Source organism: Rousettus aegyptiacus, unplaced genomic scaffold, assembly GCF_014176215.1.
Source record: "Rousettus aegyptiacus isolate mRouAeg1 unplaced genomic scaffold, mRouAeg1.p scaffold_m13_p_1, whole genome shotgun sequence".
In the NCBI taxonomy this organism is placed as follows: Eukaryota; Metazoa; Chordata; class Mammalia; order Chiroptera; family Pteropodidae; genus Rousettus; species Rousettus aegyptiacus.
Window position 1 is genome coordinate 58,843,625 of NW_023416284.1, and position 26,302 is coordinate 58,869,926.

General features: G+C 37.6%; 1 protein-coding gene across 9 annotated transcripts in view; it reads right to left on the reverse strand.

Moving 5' to 3' along the window:
- The window catches only part of MCOLN3 (mucolipin 3), a 32,798-nt gene that overhangs the window by 6,103 nt on the left and 393 nt on the right, over positions 1-26,302 (reverse strand). For 2 of the 9 annotated variants that reach the window (XR_004955532.1, XR_004955530.1), the window contains exons 1-8: positions 23,946-26,261; positions 20,281-20,448; positions 14,511-14,664; positions 13,228-13,312; positions 13,055-13,151; positions 5,421-5,520; positions 2,258-2,370; positions 2,026-2,175 (exon numbers count right to left, since the gene is read on the reverse strand). Coding sequence is in view for 7 of the 9 variants with exons in the window: in XM_036235803.1 (XP_036091696.1) it covers positions 2,026-2,175; positions 2,258-2,370; positions 5,421-5,520; positions 13,055-13,151; positions 13,228-13,312; positions 14,511-14,664; positions 20,281-20,448; positions 23,946-24,173 (1,095 nt within the window). In the remaining 2 variants the exon portion in view is untranslated. Of the gene's footprint in view, positions 1-2,025; positions 2,176-2,257; positions 2,371-5,420; positions 5,521-13,054; positions 13,152-13,227; positions 13,313-14,510; positions 14,665-20,280; positions 20,449-23,945; positions 26,262-26,302 lie in introns of those variants that run through there. The other 7 variants (XM_036235803.1, XM_036235795.1, XM_016146049.2 and 4 more) reach the window with 7 other exon arrangements.

The following is a 26,302-nucleotide window of genomic DNA, read 5'->3' on the forward strand; positions in this document are numbered from 1 at the left end:
GGGGTGGGGGGGTCCTTAGGAATTTCTTTTTAGGTATGTTAAATATGAGAGGCCAAGTAGATATTCAAGTGAAGATGTGAAATAGACGGTTGAATATTTGAGACTGGAGTTCAGGGAAGAATTCTAAGCTAGAGGCACAGATTTGGAAATCATTGGCAAACAGATACTATTTAAAAACATGGAACCGAATGAGATCATGCAGACAGTAGCAGAAAATAAAAGATGTCCAAGCACTACGCCTTGATGCACTATCACTTTACTAGAGTGGAGCAATGAGAGGAAACTAGCAAAGAAATGTCAGAAGGCCAGCCCATGATACAGGAGAAAAACAGGTAAGTGATAGCCCAGTGAAAAAAGTGCATCTACAAAGAGGAAGTGCTTGCAGTGTTAAAAGCTGCTGATAGGTCAAAATGAAAAATCAATAACTGATTATTAGACTCAGCAACATGGGAAGTCCTCAGAAAGAATACTTTCCATGGAGTGGCAAGGCAGCCTGATTGGAACAGGCATAAGAGAGAATGGGAGAAGCAGAATCAAAAGCAACGTTAACTGCTCTTTTGAGGTCTTTTGCTATATAAAGGGGAGCAGAAAATGGGGACGTATCAGGAGGGAGAAATAGGTAGAGATTGTGTCTTTCTGAAAGGGAGGAAAAAACATGCTAATGGCAACAACATGGTAGAGAGTAGAAAATTGATGCATGACAAGGAGAGTGAATGGCCTAGAGAAATGTGGAAAGCTTATTTGATACCATTAAGAGATCACTGAGGTTTATGATAGTGGAGGTTGGTAAAAATAAAGATTTGCTGCAAATCTCCCCCTATTCCCCTACTCCTTTGTAATTTAATTTTATTTTTTTGGCCCTAAAGTTAAACATCTATTTTGATAATATGTAAAACAGCTAAGACATGGTGGTAGCTGCTCCATGTACACCTAAACCTATGCCTGGACTATACTCCCCAGAGCCCTTTGCAGTTAAATGTTATTAAATTCCCTCCAGTGGAATGTGAATACAAACGAAGGCTGCCACTTGGAACCAAGGCTGTTAGACTGTGGAAGAGCCACCGCCCGACCATTCTTTCGCTTCCACTTGCTGCAACCTGTTTGTGAGATGACCCAACATCAATCATGCAGTCTGGTCGAGCCCTTAATGGCTGGCAGAGAAAGAAGATGGGATAAACTTGGGTCTCTGAATGATTGAGTGGAGCCGAGTGACTCGCCAACCTGGAAAACTCATCCTGACTATGACATGAGAAAAAAAATAAGTTCCTATCTTATCTGAGCCATTGCATTTGTGGGGGGGTGGGGGAGGGGTCTCTGCCCAAGAATCTGAATTATAACAGGCTTATACTCATTCTTCGTTGCAGTCAAGCCTAGAAAAATATAAATTTGAACAAGACTAGTTTGAACAAAATACTTTCTTAATTTGATTTTTGCTTTGGGGAGGTGCGGGGAGAGGACTGACGTCTAAGCTGGGTTAGTCCTAACTTAAAATGGAAATCCTTGTAGCATATCAATGGGAAAAATAAGAAATGGGGACATTCTCAGTTGGAATGGACAAAGGAAACAACTGCAGGCACTCACAAAATAGCATCTTGGCCTCACTCCCCACCTCAGTCCTATTCTACTTGTGTTGAAGATTCTGGCATTTCTTATAAAATAACAAAACAAAACAAAACAAAAACCCCACTTCTTACCTTAGTTACTTTGGTGTCTGTACATATTTTGATGTGTGTAAAAATTCACAGGTTCCCACCTCAGAGTTTAGATTAAGTAGGTGTAACGTAGGCATTTTTACTAGGTACCCGAATGATTCTATTGCTGAAGTCTGTGGATCACACTTTGAAAAACCCTGTCTAAAAGATTTCCTGACTAGATTTAAGAAAATTACTGTTTTTGGTTCCAAGTTTAGTCCATACGATGCTTGAAAGAAATCATTTACTCTGCAAATTCTCATGTTATGGAAAAATAAATTACTATTAATGCAAATCTGATACTCACAGTGGCATAAATAGGAAAAGAATTTACCTTGGCTTGGATTTCCATTTTCAGAATTGATCCGATGATTGTCAGTAAATCACTAATAATAAGCATAATGTACCATCCATTGACAAATTCCATTCGATCAGAAACAGAAACCTCCTTCTTATAATGGAGAAGAAAAAAATTGACAAATTCCTTCAGGGAAAGAGAGGAGGCACAGTGAATTTATTTGTCAATCGAAATGTCTGTAACATTCCTAGAAAGCAACACCCGCTACCTGTTGAAGCTGAAGTCCTCTAATCACAGATCGAAAGCACAGGATTAACGAAACCAAGCATATCAGAATAACGAAGCCATCAAAGATCATCATATAATGAGTGTTCCTTTGAACTGAAAGGAAAAGGATTGTATGCTTATGAAGTAGGACATTAATACAGTGACATCTACTTTTTTCTTTTCATTTCTAGCCTGGTTTTTTTAAACTGCTGCATTGCATACCACAGCATAGATGTACAATACTTTATTTATATGGACACTCAGATTGTAATCTGTTTTCCCTATTATAAACAAGTCTCCAAGTCCTCTGGGGGCACAAGTACAAGTGATTCTTTAGGTGAATGAATATCTAAAGGTGGAATTGTTGTGTTACGGTATATCATTTCTAAAAACAGATCATAAGAAATTGCTCTCCCAAAAGATCATGTCTGTTTATATACCTACACATATCTCCACAACTTCTCCACTACTAGATATTAGTAATCTTTTACTTTTGCCAGTCAAAAGAGCAAATCTATCATTCCCAACAATTTGGAATGCTATCTTTGTCATGTACCAAATTATTGTATGTATTCAAGTACCATATCTTACCCTTACTCTTTTCTGGAATTTTTGCTGGTTATTCTTGCTTGTTTACTTTTCCTTATATATATTCTTTAGGATCATATTGTCAAATTCCAATAAAAACCTGACTGGTAATTTTGGGGAGGGGATCGTGTCAAATTTATAGATTCATTTAGGAAAATTTGGCAAACTGAGGAAGGTTGAATCTCATCTAAAAACATGGTATGCCTTTCCATTGATTCAGCTCTTTTTTTCTTTTTTGTGCCCTGAAGTTTTTTCAAATTTTATATGGCTCCTTTACACTCTTTTTTAGAGTAATTTAAATATTTCAAGCATTCTTTACACAAAGACGGCAAAGAGAAAAAGCCTTGATAAATGTTTTTCCCATTAGTATTTAAAGAAAGTTAAAAGTCATTTTAAAAATTGCCACAACCATCAATCGAAGATCTCTATTAAACAGCTTGTGGTCTCTTGTTCTTTATATGGTTAGTCTTCCTGCATATCCTGTTACAATATGCTTATCTAGATAATAAAATATTTATTAAGAACCTATTATATGCTGGGTGTCTTACTAGGTGCTAAAATAAAGATACAATGGTGAACAAGCTAGACAAGGCCGTGACATGGCAGAACTCTATTCTACTGCAGTGAGACAAGCAAGGAAGTAAACAAGTAAATGAACAAAATACTTTCGGATAAGAGTGATAGGAAGAAAATAAAGCATAATAGCTAACATGTTAGTACATGTTATGCTGCACATAGTTCTAAGCACTTTATATGAATTAACTCATTCGATCCTCACAACAACCCCAATGAGGTAGGTGTGATTATCCCCATTTTCAGGTGAGAAAACTGAAACACAGAGGTCACGGAATTTGTCCAGGGTTACACAGCCCGTAAGTGGCAGAATCGGGATTCAAACCTTTGCAATCTGTCTCCATTGTCTCTAACTCCATATTAGTGGTTCCTTGCATGCCTTGGGAACTTATTAGAAATGCACATTCTCGGGCCCTACTCTAGACCCACTGAAACAAAAACTTTCACCAGCTCTCCAGGTGACACTAATGTTTGAGAACAAATGTTCTATATGAAGGAGGTGGGTGTAGGGGAATGAGGACATTTATATCACATAGTAAAGGAAGGCCTTACCAAGGGAGCATTAGGTTTTAGGTGAGACCTAAATGATAACAAAGAGCCATCCTTGCAGAGATTCTGGAGAATTGCAAGTGCAAAGCCCTGACCAGTATAAGGGAAACCGGATGAAGAGAGAGGGGCAGAAGTCTTAGCCATCATATGCTCTGCTACAGAGTTTGTCTTTATTGACCAAGTTAGACTGCTCTGTACTGATAAAGCACTTAAGAATAGTTCTGTAATGAAGTATCCTATTATATTGGTCAAGGGACCAATATAATATCCTTGTGTAACAAGGATAATTGTTACACAAATGTATAAATCTATTTTAGAAAACCTTAAAAACAGAAACAAACGTTCGTGAGAAAGCCTATGTGTCAGGCACTTTCATAAGCTCTCATTTTCTCTATTCTAAAGTTTGTGGAGAAGTATTACGATTTTTACAGATGACAATAGAATAGGCTTGTGTTTCAAATAAACGGTAATTGAAATAAAATTTGTGATTCAAGGGCCTCATATGTTTGAAGTTACTTATTAGTGAAAGAATACTAGAATTAAGAAATTTTATTTTATTTACCCCTACTATCTCACTTTACTACTTCTGTACTCAGTGCATCAATCAGTAGAAATTCTTAAAACAATTACTACCAAGTATGGTATGAGGAAGGACTACCTACCTGCACATCCTAAGCCCACCCCAGAACTACTGACTGTCCTACCTGGAGCTGGGAAAACTGCATCTTAGGTACCTGGGATGACTCTTGTGCTCACTAGAATTCAAGGACCCTTGACCTACTCATTAAGTCCAACACAACATATCACTCAGTTACCTATGAGGGATTAGAAAATGAGATAGATCAATTCTTTCCAGTCAATTATCTCCAGTTAGCTCCAAAATTTTTGACGGCATTCAATCTATATCTGAATTTGTGTCCATATTTCTAGGAAGGTACCCTTTCCTCATCCAGTCTACCTTTTGACCTATATAGAAGACAACTATCATGTGTGGGGTGCTTCAGGTTCAAATCCTGCTTGTCTGTATAGCCAAGGGCACCAAGATTTTCTTCTGAGCCTTAGTTTCTTCATTTATAAAAATAGAGATGCTGCCTGTCCCAAAGATATTTTAAAATATTAAAAATGCAGTGAGAATTCAATACTTATTGGTTTGGGCATACATAATTTTATTTGTTTGTTTGTTTGTTTGTTTTTTGCTGGAGGACTTGCATGCACTTTTTTTTTTTTTAAGTAAGGAATAGGCCAATGAGGGCACATAGAGAAGTCAGGAAAAGTCGTTTCAGCTACTAATAACTTATGTATTGCCTGGAACATTGAATATCTACAATGAATTGATCTTCTTGCAGAGAATTAGGGATGTGGAAATGGTACAATTCTTTTATTTGATGTTTCACGTATTCCTGGGACCAGTAATTTCACAACTATTTCAAAAACTAGTAAAATGTATCAGTTACCTGATCCAGACACATGCCAGTCTTTACATTCTCTCATGGAAATGTCATTATCTAAACTGATCTTAATTCTTCCACTATGGGCTCTATTGTCAAATGTTATCTGTAAAGAAAAGAAAAAGGGTCAAAACATACCTATAGTTTTTGAAGCCAATATGCCTCCATGCATTAATTAGGAAACAATTCTTTCTATGTGAGAGGAGACCCAGATTCTCATCTCCAACATATTGTTAATTCAATTCAACTTGAGAAGTTCACTTTCTTTCTCTGTGAAATGAGAAGTTCGAACTATGTCTTCTAAAGAGATCTTTTAGTGTCTAAAATCCTATGTTTCTAGGACAACTTTAAAACAAGAGAACTTCTCTCTACTTTCTATTCTTAGTACCTCTAGATGCCCTCTCGATATGAGCAAGAGCTGGTACAAAACTTCCAGTTATAAAATAAGTAAGCCACTGAGATATAGTGTACAACACAGGGAATATAGTCAATAATATTTTAATAACTGCATGGTAACAGATAGTTACTAGACTTACTGCAATGATCGTATCATAAGGTATATAAATGTTTAATCACTATGTTTAATCACTACCTGAAACTAATATAATATTATTTTCCAACTATATTTAATATATTTTTTAAAAAGAGCTGGTACAACTGTGCTTTGTCCCACCTTCCAGGAGGTCCTGTGCTAAGGATAGGTTTTTAGTGTTGCAATTTAACACCAAAGTTCATTATTTCTGCCTCAAAACATTTGAGGTGGAGCTTTTTGAAATTTCCTTCTGGACCTAGATTTCTTAATCACTCTAGAACCATATGTATTACAAAGGATGTGGTCACAGGGAATTAACAGGCATGTTTTACTTCAAGAATAACCATGTAGGACACCAGGCACCAAGGAGGACAAAGCCATGCCAGAACACCTTCCACAGTCCTCTACTCTTTCCCCCTTCTAGCTTCCTCCACTTTCCCCATTCAAGGACTGGAAAAGCACGGCAAAAAAATCAGTAAAATCAGTCTTTTTTTTTTTTTTTTTTTTTTTTTTTAGTTCCTCTTCTTTCAAGTTCTGAGGAGCAGGGAGAATTCTTTTAGAAGTCTGTCATCCAATAAATTTTATCAAAGCTTTTTCATTTAAGGTAATCTGATATGACTTTAGATATAAGAAATCAAATAAATTTAACGAGTCTGATTACTCTGTTTCTTCATGTTGCTCTGTAAGGTTTTTTCCTCAATCAGCAACCAAGGGCACTGTCAGTGTCTGCCCATCTCCATAACTGCTGGAGAACTCAGCCCACAGCCTTACACAAGGAAGATGGTCAGTATTATTTGAATGAGTGAGAAATCCTTGCCAAAAAAAAAAAAAAAAAAAAACATGCTTTTCCCACACAAAGAGACTCAGGGTCTTAGAAATAGTAGGTGCTCCCTAAATGCCAATTTGGCTTAATGTTAATCACATCTTAATAAGGTATTGAAGAAGCTAAATTCTTTAAACACAGAAGAAAAACACAGGATGGAATTAACAACAGATTAGATGAACAGGAAAAAATATTAGTGAATTATGAAGACATAGCAATAGAGACCATTCAAAATGAAACACAGAGAAAAAAAAGACTGAAAAATGAAACAAAAGAGAGCATTAGTGAGCTATGGGACAACTTCAAGTGTCCAGATACACATGTAACTACAATCTCTGAAAAGTGAGGGGGAAGAAACAAAAATATTTGAAGAAATAATATTGAGTAAATATCAAATATAATGAAAACTAAAAACCCACAGAACCAAGACATCCAATGAACTCCAAGCACAAGAAGCATGAAGAAAACTATACCAAGGCATATTACAATGAAATTGTTAAAATCAGAGCTAAAGAGAAAAAATTTAAAAGCAGCCAGAAGAGGCAAAACACATCCTATACAGCAGAACAGATGATGATGACAGTAGATTTTCTCATCAGAAACAATGCAAGGCTGAAGAGTGACATCTTTAAAGTACAGGGAAAAAAAACCTAGAATTCTATATCCAGTGAAACTATCTTTTAAAAATAAAGGTGAAATACTTTTTCAGACATACACAAGCTGAGAGAACTCATCACCAGCAGATCTGCACTATAAGAAATGTTAAAGGAGGCTCTTCAGGCATAAGGAAAATGCCAGATGGAAACCTGAAGCTACACAAAGGAATGAAGCACTCTGAAAATGGTAACTAGAGAGCAAATATAAAGACTTTTTTCTTATTACTTAAATTACTTGAAAAGATAATTGACCGTTTAAAGCAACACATCTGGAAAGTAAATTGTATGACAAGAGTAACATAAAGGCCAAGATTGGAGAAATGAAATATATTGTTGTTAGGTTCTTATATTATTCATGTAATGGTACAGCATCTGAATGTAGACTGTAATAAGTTAAATATGTCATTACGTACCCTAAAATAATACGACAAAGAATTATAGCTAACAAGCTAATAAATGAGATAAAATGGAAACAAAAAATACCTAATTGAAAAAGACAGAGAAACCATATTAATAATCATATGCAAATTACATGCAGTTTAAATGGCACATGCAAATTACATGCAGTTTAAATGGTCTAAGTACCCTAATTAAAAGGAAGAGAGGTAGGCCAGTCAAGATGGCACAGAAGGTAGAGGCTGTGCATGCCTCCTCTCATGACTACACCATAATTATAACGAAGCTACAGAGCAACCATCACTGGGAGCTGCCTGAGGTCTGGCTGAACAGAAGCCCTATGACTAGAGACAAACATTAGAGGTCACCGCGAACTGGTAGGAGGGGTAAAGATGCGAAATCACTGGGTCCTACAACTACATGTGGTGATGGAGAATCAGGAGGGTTATCTTGGCTGCAAAGACCCGTTCCCTACTTGAGGAGCAAGAGGTCCCAGCCCCACAATAGGCACCCAACCCAGGGTTCCAGTGCTGGAAAGAGAAGTCCTTACAACTTCTGGCTGTGAAAACCAGCAGGGATGACACCTGAGTGAGACAAAAGGCTGCGGGATTACAGACATTCCTCTTAAAGGGCCTGCACCTGGACTTACTTGCTGATGGACTCATTCCGAGTTCCAGTGCTGGGGCAGCTACTGGAGGAAAGCCAGGGACATATGGGGAGACACTGAGTTGTTGGACTTCAGGGCAAGGGCCAGAGAGGTGGCTTTCTCCCAGACAGAAGTACTGGTAGTATCCATTGTTCCTGTGTTGAACCCTCCCCACTCCCAGCGTACAGATGCAGGCGGATGCCATATCTGAGTCTCCATCAACCTGGCTAACACAGGTCACTCTGCCCAGGTGATTCCCTAAGACCTCGCCTCTCCCAACCTGTGGACCAACCGAGGCCACTTTCAGTGGTTTATATCATACAAAAGGCCTGTCTTGGCTTTTGCTGCAGACTTTCCTAAAATCTCTCAAAGGCTTACAAAACCCAAAGAAGCAGCATCAGACCTCAGCATGCCCTGTACCTCTTGCTGAGCAGCTCCAAACCCCACACTAGTCGCATCCAGCCTGGGTTCCTGGCTTGGCCTCATAAGGGATTTATAAGCCCAGCACAAGTGGCAGCCATCTGTGGATTACTTGGTAACTCTTACCAGGTGGCCCCAGGAGGTGCACAGGCTACAACTAAACTTGGCCTGTGGCTGGACCCCTCCTAGGAAGCCCTTGGGCCAGCACACCCAGTGGCCTGCTTCCACAAGATCTGGAGCAGGAATACCAACTAGGGCTGCACCTGAGAAGAACACATCTGAAGGGTAGACTGGGCAGGCACCAGAGCCCCACTAAAGTGAATCCTGCTCCATAGGATCAGCCCCTCACCAGCCAGTCCTCACAATCAATCAGCCCAAGTATCAATCCCTCCCATCAGTGTGCAAACAGCAGCCAAGGCTCAACTATAACAGGAGGGTACATACAACCCATAAAAGGGACATACCTTGAGCACCTTGCTCAGGTGACCAGGGAAGACTGTGCCACTGAGCCCCCCAGGACACCTACTACATAAAGCCACTCTACTAAGACCAGGGGATTTAGGAGCTCTACTTCATATGTAGAGCTCCATAAGGAGGTAGCCAAAATGGGGAGACAAAGAAACATGAAAAAAATGGAAAACTCCAGACAAAGCTCAACAAAATGGAGACAAGCAATCTACCAGATGCAGAGTTCAAAACACTGGTTATAATACTCAATGAACTTAGGGGAAGAATAGATGAACTTGGTGAGAACTTAAAGAGATAGGACACATAAAATGGAGAAGGAAAACAAAGGGAACCAGGCAGAAATGAAGAATACAATATCTGTGATGAAGAGTATACTAGAGTCAATCAAAAGAGTGGATAAAACAGAGAATTGAATTGGTGACTTAGAGCTTAGGGTAGTGGAGGATACCCAATCAGAACAGCAACAAGAAAAAAAGAATCCAAAAAAATGAAAACAGTTTAAGGAACCTTTGTGACAACATCAAGTATAACAACATTTGCGTCATAGGGGTACCTGGAGGAGAAGAGAGAGAACAAGAAATTGAAAACCTATTTGAAGAAATAATGATGAGAAATTTCCCTAACCTGTTGAAGGCAATAGACATACAACCCTAGGAAGTTCAGCATGCCCCAAACAAGAGGAACCCAAACAGGCCCATACAAGACACATCGTAATTAAAATACCAAAGGTTAAATATGAAGAGAGACTCTTAAAAGCAGCAAGAGAAAAGCAATTAGTTACCTACAAGGGACCTGCCATAAGACTATCAGCCAATTTCTCAACAGAAACTTTGCAGGCCAGATGGGCTTGGCACAAAATACTCAAAGTGATGAAAACCCAGGACCTACAACCATGATTACTCTACCCAGCAAAGCTATAAAAGAAAAAGCTAAAGGAGTTCATTACCACCAAGCCAGTATTACAGGAAATGTTGGAGGGATTTCTTTAAGAAGAAAAATATGTATCAAAAATATGAATAATGAATGGCAATAACTACATATCTATCAACAAGTATTTTAAATGAAAAAGAATTAAATGTTCCAATCAAAAGATAGGGTGGCTGAATGCATAAGAAAACAAGACCCTTACACAGGCTGCCTACAAGAGACTTACTTCAGAATAAAAGACACACACAGATGGGAAAGTAAAGGGATGAAAAAAGATATTTCATGATGGACCTAGAGGGTATTGTGCTGAGTGAAGTAAGTCAGATAGAGAAAGACAAATGCCATATGATTTCACATACATGTGATACCTAAAGAACAAAATAAACAAAGAAAATGGAAACAAACTCAGATACAGAGAGCATTTTGAGGGTTACCAGATAGAAGGGGGATGCGGGGGTTGTGAAAAAGGGGAAAGGAGTTAAGAAGTACAAATAGGTAGTTACAAAGTAGTCATGGAGACATAAAACATAGCTTAAGAAATATAATCAATAATATTGTAATGACCATGTACGGTGTCAGAGGGGTCCTAGATTTATCGAGGTGACTACTTCATGAGTTATACAGATGTCTAATCACTATGTTGTATGCCGACTATAATTTAAAAAAAATTTTTTCTAAAAAGGAAGAGATTGTGAAGTTGGATAAAAAATCAAGACTGAACTATATGCTGCTTAATAAGAAACCCACTCTAAATATAAGACACATATAGGTTTGAAAGGATGAAAAAGGATATACTATGCTAACACTAATCAAAAGAAAGTTGAAGCGGCTATATTAACATCAGACAAAGTAAATTTTAGAGCAAAGGTTATTACTCGGTTGAAGAGTTCCATTTCATAATAATAAAAGTCAGTTCAAGCAGATACAGATGTTTATATGACTAATAAAGAGCTTTAAAATACAGGATGAAAGAATTTATCAAACTACTATGAATAAATGCTAACGCACTACTTTTATACTATAAATCAAACTGTCCACACACAGAATAGGTTTAATAAATAGCTGTTGAATGAATTGAATATCTGCTATATGCCAGATAGTTAGATAAGTCCTTTATATATGTTATCACCTATCTTGACAACAACTTTGTCAGGTAGGGGGCATTTATTTTGTTTACAAATGAGAAAACTGAGGCTCAAACCAAGTAAGTAATTTGCCTAAAGCTACATAGCTACAAACTGGTGAGCTGAAATTAAAAATCTAGACTTGTCTGACTACAAATTCCCTGCATTTTATATCAGGTGTGTGCTGTTCCAGTCTACATTTACTTATGACAATGAAGTTGCACTAGTGGCTTTTATGATGAAACTACCTTATATGAATGTAAGTTCTACCATAGTTCTATGAGATGCATTGCTAAATCCACAATGCACAGGCATAGCTTGGGATGATTCCACAATAATGATGAAAATATAACATCTGCATGTGGCCAACAAGCCAGGTTGCCTTTACCACTGTATTGACTCACTGAAAAGGATCTACATTTCACGAGTGTTTCATTCATACATTCAATATTTGAGTCACCTACTATGTTCTTTGAGGGAGGAAAAGATTGATAAAATGGTCCCTGCCTTCGAAGAGCTTTGAGTCTAGCAGAGTTGATGATAAACAGCTACAAAATCCTGAAACAGGAGAAGGTGGTAAGAGCATTGAAATTACAAAGACAAAAAAGATATAAAACCAGAAAGTTCAGAGCACAGAATGCATTTCTAACTGAAGAATCACAAAGAAGCCCATGAAAGAGGTGTCAGTTGAGCTAAGCCTTAAAAATTTAACAAATATTTTGAAAAGTACAATTTACCAATGAGAGAGAGGAGATGAGATTGGATAACAACTCAATTTTTAAAAAATCAAATAATGTTGAAAATTTATATCAGGTTTAAAATTTGTAGCCTAAGTCAAAATCATCTTATAATTTCAGAGCTTTTTCTTGTTGCATAATATGAAATTATTATATTACCTTATGTTCTGAAAATTTTTAATCCCAATTTCTGAAAACTTGATTTCCTACAGTCAATTAATTGAGTATTGTACACACAACTTTTGATACAAACTAATGCTGAAGTAATAGAAATTTGAATCATGTGAAGGCAAGTTGTATAAAATATTTTCCTGCATATGTCCATATCGCATTGTTACTGACTCCGACTTTCATCTGGTGATGGACTCACATGAGAGGCATCTTGTGCTCTCTAGAGACCATTAATAGCTCTATTTACAACTGGAATGTAGAGAACATAGAAGGGATAGGGTGGGCTAAGGGGGAAGAAACTAACCAGAGCATTCAGAGGCAGCACAAGGAAGGCACTGTGAGCAGTAACCCAAAGGCTATAAATGTTCCCAGTGGGAAAACTCAGCAAGAACCCTTGACAATGACCTTCAGCCCTCAGCCACAGACCACTAACTGCTGACCATACAGAACCTATAAATTTCTGCTCCTTTTGTATTTGAACACATGCACAGTGCCAGACACTGCTCTTGGTACTGCAGACGGCAAGGTCCCTGCCCTCATAGAACTTACAAGACATAATTAACAAGGAAACAAGTTATAAGAAAAGGGAGCTGGCTGTACCAATGCTTCCTCTATGCACATTCAAATGGAAACATCCTATATATATATGACTATGCCTTAATAAAAGTAGATGAAGCATATAACTAGATGACATAATTTTTCTCCAGACTGGAACCAAATTCAGCCCAGCCCACACTTACAGTCAGAGTAAAGTCGTAACAGTCAGGGAGTTCGTGATGACGAATAGTCTGCAGATTAATGGCCTTCAGTTTAAACTTCAGCTCCACTGTTAGGAGTCTAGAAAACAGAGATTTTAGTGCAGTGAAAACATATACACACAAACATAAGTTACACTCCCTTCTGCTTCCCTCACCTGTGAAAGTCCAGGGTTAAGTTGAGTTTATTTTCTTCTAGTGTTCCAATGTAAAAAGAGTCATCTGGCTCTACAAAGAAACATTCTGCCATAGAAAGAAGCAAAACATAATATAGCATCCAAAATAAATAAAACTGCATCTTGAAAAGATAATGTGTTTAAAACTAGATATTTAGATTCTAGTTAGTATTTTTCTGAATTGGGATTTTAAAGGCTAGACATCCATGCCACTTGGTTACAATCACTCATTTGTTTTTTTAGGCATAAGTGGCTACATTACTGCAGTGGATAGGAGTGGAGAAAGATCTGAACTCTATCTCATTAGTCTTCCACAGAATGCTATCTTCCTTCCTGTAATTTAAGCCTAAACTTTGAGTCCTTCCTCTCTTTTTTCTGTATTCTATACACAGGTTTGAAGCACTTGCACTGTCTAAGACAAAAGTTTTCAACTCTAAAGGAGCTATTTTTTAAATATTATGTATTAACTATTTTTCCTCAGTAAGCATTTTAAGAAGAAAAAAAAGGAAGATAACATCTTAGAAAGTTTTCACTAATCAGTACTGTAATCTTTTACTATCCCTCTCAAAAAAAAAAAGAAAGAAAGAAAGAAAGAAAGAAAGAAAGAAAGAAAGAAAGAAAGAAAGAAAGAAAAGAAAAAAAGAAAAGGTCCCTGTGGCTATTGTTGAAAGCATTCAAATGCTTATTTTTTAATTGAATGATTTAAGCTGTTTTAGGTACAAATTCCAAATAAAACTCTGCTAATAAGAATAAGTTGTGCTATTCTAAGTTCTGTTTCTCATTCCTCCCCCGACCTATCCCAAAGATACTGAATAGTGAAGAGAGCGAGTTTTATATACATCAAGAATTTGCAAGCATAATGTTTTGTAAGGATAATATCTGCCTATTTAACTAGCTTATTCCTCATGAGAGGCAGAATATAGTAAGTAGCTAAGAGTATTGACAGCCTGGGTCAAATTTCAGCACTGCTTCTTACTAGTTTCATCTTGAGCGGGTCATTTAACTCTCTGAGCCATAATTTTGTCTTCTAAAAAATGGGGATAATAACAAACCTCACCCTTGTTAGAAGTTTTTTTTTTTTTTAAATCATGAGTTATGGTAAAGGGGTTAGAACAGTACCTGGCTGACACATAATAACTCCTATACGGTTCTTACAATGACCTAATAACACAGACCAAATCAATATTTTCAGAGATGAAATTACCGATTTTAAGTATAAATCAAGGAGCTAAAAATGGAAGTTCTAGCTTATAGAAGAACATTACCAGTTTCAATTACTGGATCAATGTCGAAGGTATCATTTCCAGGATAGATGTTTCCTTGCTTGTAGAAGTGCTGACAGATCGCCATACCAGACTGTTCCGTACCCTTACTCTCATAAGCATGATTCCCAACTGAAATGTTAGGTAGCTGCAAATACTTCAACCAAAAAGAGAAACAGAAAATGGGAGTGCCGGCTAGGACAGAAGTAAAGCTATGATTCCCCTCCCTCCCTGCCTCGGAAAATGGCAGGTCCCCACCTCTACTCTGGTGGAGACATTCACATTAATATGAGTAATAAGCTACTGTGCATCAGGACAGCAGAGGGGCAAAGAGCACTCAAGAATTAGAGTCCTGAGTTCAACTGTCAATTCTGTGACCTTAGGCAAGTCACACACTTTCTGGGTTTCTGGTTCCTTATCTGCAAAATTAAAGGTTTGAACCCATAATCTCGGAGATCCTTTCCTCCTGTAAAAAAAAACAAAAACAAAAACAAAAAAAAAAACAAAAAAAACAAACAAACCATGTCCAGGAACTGGTTTTTACTTGTGATGCAAAGATAAATTTGATTTACCTTTGATCTATTTCCTGTCAAGACAGAGTTTTGCTATACTACTGTAATATGGGAAGAGGGATACAATTGCTCCAGGCTAACCAGCAAAACTTTTTATATAAAAAAATTTTTTTAAATATTTATCTTTGCAAAAATACAGTTTAATCCCTTTCAAAGCAATATTCTTCTCTCCTGGTGAATCCTCTAACTTAAACAAATGAGACTATTATGGTACATTAGAATTGTCAACTTAAAACCTTCAATGGATTTCTGGATGAAAAACACAAAACTAAGTGTTTCAGAGGTGACTGTGAACAATGTTGGTTGACACGATTGGTGATACAAGGATAAGGATATGGTATCTGTCTCTTGGGATTAATAATTTAGTAGGATGGACACATAGATAAATAATTCTACTAAAAGTTGATCAGTTGTTCAAGCCAAAACTTAGGAATTATCCTTTAGTCTCCTCTCATCCTCCACTTCCAATTCATCAGAAAATCATGCATTACTTTCAAATTATATCCCACATCTGACCGCTTCTCATCACCTTCGCTGCTTTTATCCTAGTCCATACCAGCATCATCTCCCACCTGGTCTGCCTGGTTTTCCTTTATCCAATCTGCAAGCTCACAACAGTCTAGTCTTCATAAAGAACTCATAGGACTGTCACAAAATTAAGTGAATTAACACAGCGAAACCCTTGGAATAGTGACACTCAGAATATGAACCTGTTCAGGACGTCATTTCTGACATTTCTTCTCCCTGGAAGCTGCTCCTTTGAGATAGCCACCACCGCTTCTCCACTCTTTCGTCTGCAATCTGCTCACCTATTACCTCATCAGAGAGGCCTTCCCTAACCACCTCCATGTATTCACTCTTTCTGCTGCTGCTTTTTTTTTTTTTTTTGGTTTACAGTATACTTATACCAAATGACAGATGATATCCTCATTTACTTGTTTACTGCCTATCTATTTATATTAGAATATGACTTCCTTGACTTTGTTCACTGCTGTATTCATGTACCAAAAACAATATCTGATACATAACAGATGCTAAATATTTGAGTGAATAAATGTTAGCCTTTGCTAATGTGTATTAGTGGCTCTTCCCTACTTCTTGTCTCTCTCTCTCAGAGTTGACTTCAAAGCTCCTTTCCATGGCTTATAAACCCAATCCAGTCATACTTGCCTCTTTTGCATTTCTTTAAACATACTCAATGTTTTCTGGCCTATAGGGCCTTTGCTCTTGCTAATCTTACAGTCCAGAAAATTCTTCTCCAGATTTTACATCCTCAGAGAGTCCTTTTCTGATTGCCATGGACTGTATTGCTTTATGCTACTTTATTTTACTTTGTAGCACTCATTGCTATATGAAATCAAATGATTTTGGTTAAACTTGTTTAAAATCTGTCTTCTTGCATTAGAATATAAACTCCACAGAGCAAGGAATTTCTCAAGTCTACCACTCTAACTCCAGCACTTAGGAAAATATTAGGGACAAAGTAGGTACTTGAATACTTGTCAAATTAATGAGAAGGTAAAAAATTATTATAATGTGATAGTGGCTCTTCATTTACTATAGCTACTCTATGCACAGTGAGATGGTAAATCGCTAGAATAAGATCCGTGATTATGGCACCAAGATTTCTATTAGTCTTAGGATTGGGAAAATGAGCCAGATATTTATGGTAATAGAAGTAAGCTGCATAAATTGTTAAATAGCATTATGTCCTATGTGTAGGGGGAAAATAGTATAATGCTGGAGATATTTTGTTTTGAGTTTTTTGTTTTCTCTTCAAAGAAATACATGTATTAAGTCTTTCTAAGGCTACTCTGAGCCAAATTAGTATTTTTATGTGATGGCGGAAGACATAAGAGGCAAAGAGTTTATTAAATGAAAAAGACGGTAAGAGATACTGAGTGTGGTATGGTACTTCAGGCACATCATGAAAAGGCAGGGGTTCTTTGGAAAAGACAGTGTTGCTGTAGAAAAAGGAAGGCAGCGGGAAAAGAGGAAGACCAAATATGAGATGGATTGACTTTATAATAGAAGCTACAGGCATGAGTCTACGGAAGCTGGGCAGGGCTGCTGAAGACATGACATTGTGAATATTACTCACTCATGGAGTCGCCAGGAGTTGGAACTGACTCCACGACATGTAACAAACACAAGGTACCAAGTAGATCAGTGTGCAGGGAATGTGAGGTGTGTAATGAGGTAAAGCTGGAAAGCTAGCAGGGGTCATGTAAAGTCATACCTAAATGGGGTCCTTTAGCCCTTCTGAGTGCCAGCTATTTGTGAGGCAAATCTCTACAGGAATTACCTAAAATAGGAAACTCTTGATCACAGAAACTATATGTCTTAAACCTTGTAAGATCTTGAAACACAAAAGACCTGAGGCACAGGGCTCCAGGTACCTGCTAACATTATAAGCTACACTACAACCAGTCTTCCTTGCTGTCCTATTAAGACTCTTTCTGGAGTCGGAGCACCTGTGAGAGCTGGATGGTCAGGGGCAAGTGGCAGGGCTCTGTCCAGCTAAAGGGAAGCCCTGGAGCCCGAGTCAGAGGACCCTGGGCCAGAAATATAGTGTGCGACGATGGCTGGAAGGAGGATGACCTGTGGAACTGACTGATGGGGCACCTAAGTGGCTGTGACTTCTATGGAGCTTTAATCAGGCTGGGCCTCTGTCCCACTTGCCTCTGCAGCTCTGCCCTGAGAAAAAGTTTTTCAAGCATATCCATAGGTCTCACGTCATCCTTTGAGAGATAATATAAAAAATACAGGAAAGATCCTAATCTGAGTGATGTGGCACCCAAAGTAAAACATATTAACACTGTTGCTCCTTTGAGGTCCTTCTGTGACCACGTGAACCTAACACACAATGAGCCTTTGAGCTCATTTATTCATTCTAATTGGTTTCCCTTCTTCCCTACTCACTGCCCTACTACTTCTCGGCTGTTTTCTAAAGGAGTCACTTAAAATCACAGACTTGATTGCATAATATGTTATGTACCTCTGCCTTCACAGAATAAGTATATCAAACGCTATGGGGCATTGAACACTGACACACACACACAGATATTGCATATATATGTGCAGTCGAGTCTGATTTTAAGTGTATGTGATTTTAAATGCAATATATATGTATATGTGATATATATTGCATATATATACACACACACACACACATACTTATTGCATGTGTGTGTGTGTGTGTGTAATCGAGTCTATGATTTTAAGTGAATTCTTTAAAAAACAATCAAGAAGTGGTAGGGCAGGGGGTGGAGAAGAGAGGAAGCCAATCAGAAGTAGGAATTTATAAACTGTGCTTAAGCTGCAAGAGTAAATGATTCTAAGACCCTGAGCCCTTTAAATCTAAGCAACTGATCAGAAAGAGACACAGGCTGGGGGCAAAGGTGGGAGGAGACTATGAACCTGCTTTGGACGGGGTGGTTCTGAGGTGCTTGTGAACTGTCTGGCATGGAGCAGTGTGAGCACCTGTTTAGGAGTCATGTCACCTTGGGCATGGCTCAGGCAGTAGAGGAAATTTTGCAGGAAAAGGACAAATCTTTGAGGACTGCCCAAATTTAATGAGCAGAGGAAAGAAAGGAACTCAGTAAAGATAATCCACAAAATGATTGCAGAAAGGCAGTATACAACTTGACACAAAATGACTAGTGTTTTGACATTCAAATATATAAGCATATATAATAAACAAATAGTGATGTTGTTATAACCAGGGTGGAATCAAGATGGGCCCCAGAGATGGTCTAGTTAGAGGGCATCCGGGGGCTAAACCCTTCAAGATAACTAACTAGTCATGTAAATACCTCTAAGAGCTGAGAAGCCACTGCTCTATCCTGTGTCCTTGGTGGCTATTACCTCAACTATCAAGATATTTCCTTATAATAAAAAAAAAACCTCTTTAATATCAGTCCATATTTTCCCTTTTTAGTTCTCTGGAATCAGGTAGAATACTGAGCCCATTAATCACGAAGAATATGAAAATCTGATAAACAGAATGGCCTGAATGCCAAACAGCACTATATTTTTAAAACTAATTTTAAGCCTACTAATAAAGGTAAATTAAGAGGAATTTAATGAACTGTTTACCTCTTGCCTCTACAACCTCCCCTGAAAAAAACAAACTGAACAAATTATCAATTTGATTCAGAGCAGCTTTAGAGAAACTTAGTAAGCTTAAAACAAAAACTTCAAAACAATATCTCCAGCATTATGCTATTTTTTTCCCTTATATGTTATAGGGCATAATTCTGTTTAACAACTTATACAGCTTACTTCTATTTCTATAAATTTCAGGTAAGTTTCACAATGAGAACGCTAACAGAAAGCCCTGGTACCATAATGATATATCCTATCCTAGCAATTTACTATCTCACTGTGCATAGATTGTTTCTAGATGATGAAGAGCCATAATTGCACTATAAAAATTTTTTCAAGAAGAGTTGTAATAATTTTGAAATGTGGTCTGCAAACCAACCCAGGTTGGATATACTACTTCAAGAACACTTTCAATGATATGCACAAAATAAGAAATTTAGGATCTTGAGAAGATACTGTTTATAGCAAAAACAGATTAATTAGAAACTCAGAATAGGACTTTGACTCATCTGTATGAAAAACAAGATTTTTTTTTGACAATTAATCAATGTTACAATAAGATCATTGTTATGTATGACATAAAGGCTTAACTTATTTTTTAAATAAACTTTCAGGTCTTGGTTGCAATACACACTCTACAAAGTTAATATACTCATTATGTGTGAAGAGCCCCTGAAAATATAAACTCTGAAGACTTAATGACTACTTACAACCAGGGTCACAGTTAATCATCTCAAATCTTTGAGGCTCTCATGCCGAGCCCTGACTCTGATTTTTTTAATTAAGTCTTTAAAGTTTCTGTCTCTCTGTTACTAAACTAAAGCTCTTCTCAATTTCTAGTTTTGCAAACATTTGCTGGCAATATTTTTTTAAAAATTTTTAAATGGTTTTATCCCTGTCATATGCACGTCATTAGAGAAATGTTCACCCTTCTACACTTCAATGTTAGCTTCTATTATGTACATTGCAACAATTTTCTAGTCTATTCTTTCTCCCAAGTAATAAATGCACATGTACCCTTGAGAGGGAAAAATCAAGAAATCCCATTAGATTATCTGTACATTTGAAAAAAAGGATGCACATACTTGACTTACCTGGTTCACTGAGAAGATGATCTGATTGTATACATCACTTTGTGTGTACACTGCATGTGTGTCATCTGTTTGGTCCACGTATCCTTTTAGGAAGAGATGTTTGAATGCTATAGTGCTATCTTCCTTGAAAGCTACCACCATCTGGTTACTTAGCCCAAAAAATACCAGCTTAAAAGGAAAAAAAAAAGTAAGAGAGTGAAAAAGCAATGAAATAAAAGGTCTCCATAAAATGTTCAATGTATCTATTCAAGATTCAACGTCTAATTAATCCTAAATATGTTCAATAGAAATTAAACTTTTGGTAGCTGTGGATTGATTTAAATATAAGGTGGGTTTCTGGTTCTAAAGAAAAAGCAAGTGGCTTTGCACTTTTCATGTATGATCTCACTTATGACATTATCCCAACCATCAGAAACTTTAACAGTTCAGAGAAGTCCTTAAGGAGTTCTTTAAATGTTCAGAGAAGCAAAGGCACTTTGGCTACAGAAATAGGAAGGTTTACTTAGGAAAGAAAAAATGATAGAAACTCCGAAGTATGTGCAGAATTTGGGCAGAGAACATCTGAGGAGCACAAGAGAAAGGCTAAAAAACTAACACGGAACTTAGTGCTTTGTGGGGACACTGAGGATACCGGCATAATTCAATTAGAGGAACAGTGAGGAAAAAAAAATGAGCAGAGAAGTGTGGACAATTGGTGCAGGGGCTTGAACAGAAAGCAGGAGAGTTTCAAAATGAATTCCATAGGACATCAAGAAGGTTTTGAAGCAGGTATATAATGTAAAAAATACCCCCAAATAAGTCTAAGTCCTACTATCAAACTACATTCCTAGGTCTAATGACCAGAATTGTGACAAGACTCAAAATAAAAAATATCTTTTTAACTCATCTCTAAATTAAAGTATATTAACATAAGATATCCTTAACATTCGTGCAGGACCGACACCAGAGAAACAAGCTATTCACACACAAAAAAGCTGTTTAACTGCACTGCTGCCATATTACTATAAGCTCTTCCAACCATAACCAAATCTGACTTTACTCCAAGTCTTTCACCTTCTCTTCCCTCCCAAACCACCTCAATCTCTCTCTCAAAGCCACCTGCCTCGCCACACACACACACACACACACACACATCTTAAGTTTAAAATATACACTCTGACTTTGATCCCAGAGTGAGGCAAGATGTATTTTACATAGCATACTCTATTCCAGGAACTTTCCTCATACTAATCTACAATATAGTCCCTAATATACCTATTTTGCAAGATGAGTACATAAAAGTTCAGAGATGTTAAATAATTTTTCCAAATCACATCATTAGCAAATATATAGTTAGAACCCATCTAACAGACTAAATTAAGCTCTATCCACTTTACCATGCTACATAAAGTAATCCAGGGTCTGATCAGGAGAAATAGAGTAGACAAATCTTTTACCCTCTCATTTCCTCTTATGATGTATGCCCTATACCCTACACGTCTTCACTTTCCACCTAACAACTTCCATTTCTGAAGAGACTCTTTTAGCTAAAAGTCCTAATTAAATCCTAATAAAATGATAGTTAGATATTCCAGGGATTTTACATCGTTTGAAGCTGATGACCAAAGAGCCTTCAGAGAGAGAATTCACAGACATTCTTACCAATTCATTCAAACACTTGAGTACCTCCCACAGGATATAATGAGAAGGCAACAGTTCCTGCCCTCAAGGGCATAGAGGCAGACAGGAGTACAGGTGGCTGAGATAGAATTGCTATAATTCAAATACTGAGCCAGGAAGTGGGAAACAGGAAGCTTTTAATAGGGCACCTATCATTGTATACATCTTTGGAGGACACAAAACCACCAACTTAACTTCTTTTCCCTGAAAAGAGGGAATCTGTCACCAAGTTACCCTCATTTGCTCCATTACAAATTATCTCGATGTAATATTTGTTTGATTGCTCAGATACAGATTAAGGAAACATCACGATTAAGAAACTCTCAGTTCCTTTCAAAAAACTTACCTAAACACTATATATGTGCTCATTACTAACAGTGTTAACCTTTTAAACCATTGGCCAATTTTCCTCTTGACCACCTTAGGAAACACAGGTTAGATGAGCTTCCTAAAAGATTAAGGAGTAATTAAGATCATATGTCTTAGAGGGAATAAACCTGAGTTTGAATTTAAGTTCTACTCTTCTAGTTTTCTGACTATGAGAAGCTATATTTACCTCACTAAGCCTCAATGTTCTCATCTATAAAACGGGAATACCATTATCTCTGATTTGTTTTCAGAATTAAACATGATGATGTCTATACAATATTTAGCCTGAAACATGGCACTCGAGTGGCACCTATCATATATATTTTCTATATATATGAATATTTTATATTTTTTCTGATATATAGGCTTTCGCCTCTATTTATAAGAAACAACACACATATTTTTCACTATTGTGATGCTGTATTATCACCTAGAAGCAAAGAATTCCAACTCCAACTTGCTAAATATTGAAAATCAGATATTCATTTTCATGGTGATATGTTAGAGAGAATGTACCTCCCTCTAAAGTCTTGCTTCAGCCACAGACTAGCATGTGGCTTTTAAAAAACTCTATAAATATCAGTTTCCTCCTCTGTAAAATAAGGGATGCTCATATTGACCCAATAGGAATGATGTTGTAATTAAATAAAATAATGTCCTGGAACAGAGTCAAGTAGTCACTCAAACGTTCATTTCTCTTGACAAAATAAGTAGCATCAGAAACTATGGCAAGAAGTCTACCAACTTCATATAATTGTAGAAATCACCTTAGCTTCCGACAATCTTAAGCATGTCTCAATAACCAATTAAAATTCATGACTTCAGGGTTTAAATAACTTTTTTCTCCTTGAATATCAATTATTTATTTACTTCTGCATTTTTTCACCAAGAAGAGAAAGTACTAATAAAGATAAATCTTCACATCCGTTTCTCCTACTAAAATCTGCTTTTATTTTTCCCTTTTGTTTTTAACAAGAGGTAATTACTCTCACCAACAGAAATACAGATCTTCACCAGAGTAAATCACACTAGTAGACATAAAGAATCACAAAATATGGTTTCCCTCAAATATGTTAAGAAAAGCCAAGGAAATGAGATTCAAAATCTCCTAAAATGAAGTCGCATATTTCACTACCTGTGCCACTCCTTTTCTGTTAACTCTACATTCTTCCGCTGCAGGTCTCCCATGATCACAGGGCTGTGAGAATCCAAATACTTGCATTAACAGAAACCCTAGAAGTTTCTGAAGAGAGAGAAATCCCCAGGAGATGAACTAGGAAAGGAAAGAATCTTCTGATTGGGCAACAGCTAGTTTTCATGGCTGAGTCAGTAAACTTCAGCTAGACCTCTTGATTGGAAGCTAAATATTAAAATTTTCTTTTCTTGAAAACTAATTAGAGTATGTAACCAAAATTATAACTTAATGAAAGATGAGACAGAAAAAAGTAAGAAAAAAAAATCCAGTCTTCTTTCACAAATATTGGAGAGAGGAGGGTTGTAAATTTCACGCTTCCTTATTTTCTGTTCTTTATTGCTCTCCAGTATGGATACAGTTAAAAGGTATAAAAACCACTGTCCACAATCCTCTTTGTTATTTAAAGAGGCCTTTCACCAAACTCTTGATCTAAGATGCTTACCTGGATAGTCACCATTGCAAGTTTAAGAATTTGTAAGACAAGTTTCCATGGTTTTCTACCTCGAGCCCAGAACTTCTCACAAGGATTCATGAAAAAAAAATTGAGTTTTCGCCTCATCTGTTCTTCTAATAGAAGCTCCTCCGAGGGAGATGTATTCTGGTTAAAAGTGCAGCCATTTTCCTCTTGGTGAAAGCTGCAGCTACTTATAACTACCTCAGGATTTGCCATCTCTAGAGGAAAACAAACAAACAAAACTGTTTCCTTTCCATAGGTAAAGGAACAAGTTTATTTTCTTTGTTGTTGCCAGATAGTCAAAGAATCCCAGACAGAAGATCTAGTTTCAAATAAGCACCAATGTTCTAAGCTGTGCTTTAGATGTTTACTTCTCAGTTCAAGTCCAAATTCCAATCAGCCACATCACTTGTGTTTGCTTTTAATTGAAAGCTTTATCTTTCTATCACACATTTTACTTTTCAAAATACTTCGTACCTTTTATTTCCTTTGTCCCTTTGAAAAAAATTGGGCTGGTTTTATTGTCTTCATAGCCAGCTTTTCCAGAACAACAAAATCACTCCAGAAGCTGGGATTTATCTTAGATTTTCTCTCAGGCTAATACTGATATTATGGGAACTTGTTCAAAATAAAATATCCCAAACCACTAGGGAGAATAGAGCCCTTCCATATACAAGGCTGGCTTACTTTTACAATAACTTGTACTCAGAAATCAAGGAGAGAGGATTCAAACTATACTAATACAATATCTGACAAGTCACTGTTTAGACATTACACTGCTTTTCAAGTAAAATCCCACTTTTGTTTCTGATTCAAACACTCTTAGCAAATACAATATCTACGAACAATAGATATTGGGTATAAGAACTAGCCAAGGGGAAAGTTTTTAAACTCTTGATTAAGAAAAAGATTAATAAGAACATTGCTGAGTCGATAACACATAAAACATATTTACAATAGCATATGCAGTACCTTCAAAATGAAATAAGTATGAGAGAACTCATTAAAGTGTGGCTTGTGTATGTTAAAATGCCTTTCAATGTATGAGCACAAAAACTCTTAGGTAAAGATATAGAGCAGAGAAAAAGGTTATTAATACCTTAGGATTTTCCCTCGAGAGCATGCTACTTCCTTCTTCAAGAAGGTTTGATATTTTTAACCAGCATTTAAAGAGACTTTACCTATGGGCCTTAAAACAAAGATGATTTTACACTGATCAAAATTCACATGTGAACACCAATGAAGTTGTTAATAATAAAACACATTGGTGAATTACAGATTTGAGGTCACATAAGTCCTTTCTACTTTGATACAGGGGAAATTAAACTTTAAACAAACTAGTCACATGCCATGTAACAGTAACCCACAGGAACAAAGAGCAAACGAGCCAACCACAATTAATTTATTCAGCATTTCGCACCAAGTGGTCCCAGAGAGAAGACATTTCATTTAAAAGGACTGACCTCGAAACTTGCTGCAAACGTTAGCTTTACCGCATCACAGAAGCCCTTCCGAGGATATACTTTGAAAACTGAAATCTGTCTAGACCCCTAGCCGCTGAAGGAGCACGGGCGGGCCGCAAACCCTACACACCCTCCCCAGAGCGCCAAGTGGGATGCAGAGTGGGCGGAGCTGCGGGTCAGGAGAGAGGCTATCGGAGATATTAGGCATGCCTTAGACTCTGCAGACACACACATTTATTCATGGCGATGAAAGGCTTAATTGGACTGAGCTGCAGAAAATTAGATAAAAACAGGGATTATTTGTAAATAGTAAAGCCTCATAGCTGGCGACAAAGTAATGCAACCTTATTTCTTCAGAAGCGCGTTCTCACTCCACCGAACACAAAACTTCGTTCTCTTTTCTGTTCTTTCTTTTTTCCGTCATCTTTTTTTTCTTTTCCTCCCTTTTCAACAAGTGCTCACACTGACTTTAGCAGACTGGTATTCCATTCGGGGAATGCATGAAGATCGCAGCGACTCTCCCGAGAGCTCGACCTGCGGTGGCCGCGCCTTGCGTCCCAGCCACTGAGCCCTTGATCCGCTTCGACAACCCGGGCACGGCTGGAGGTTGCTTTCGCCCAGCACAGGGAACCACACACTTCTAACAGAGGGACATCCGAGTGGAGAGAGGCTGGCTGTGGAACTTGCAGATCATCTCGGAGTCCCCAGCCCGCACCCAGACGGCCACCCCAATCCCAGGCCTCCCAGGGCGAGACCAGACCACAGGTGGCTTCCAGCTCTCGGAGTCCGCGCCTGGGCTTCCCATGGGCGGTGGCGTGGACCGCGTGGCAGAGCCTCCCAGCCACCCCAGCTTGTGTCCGGGCTACCCGGGGCGGGGGTGCG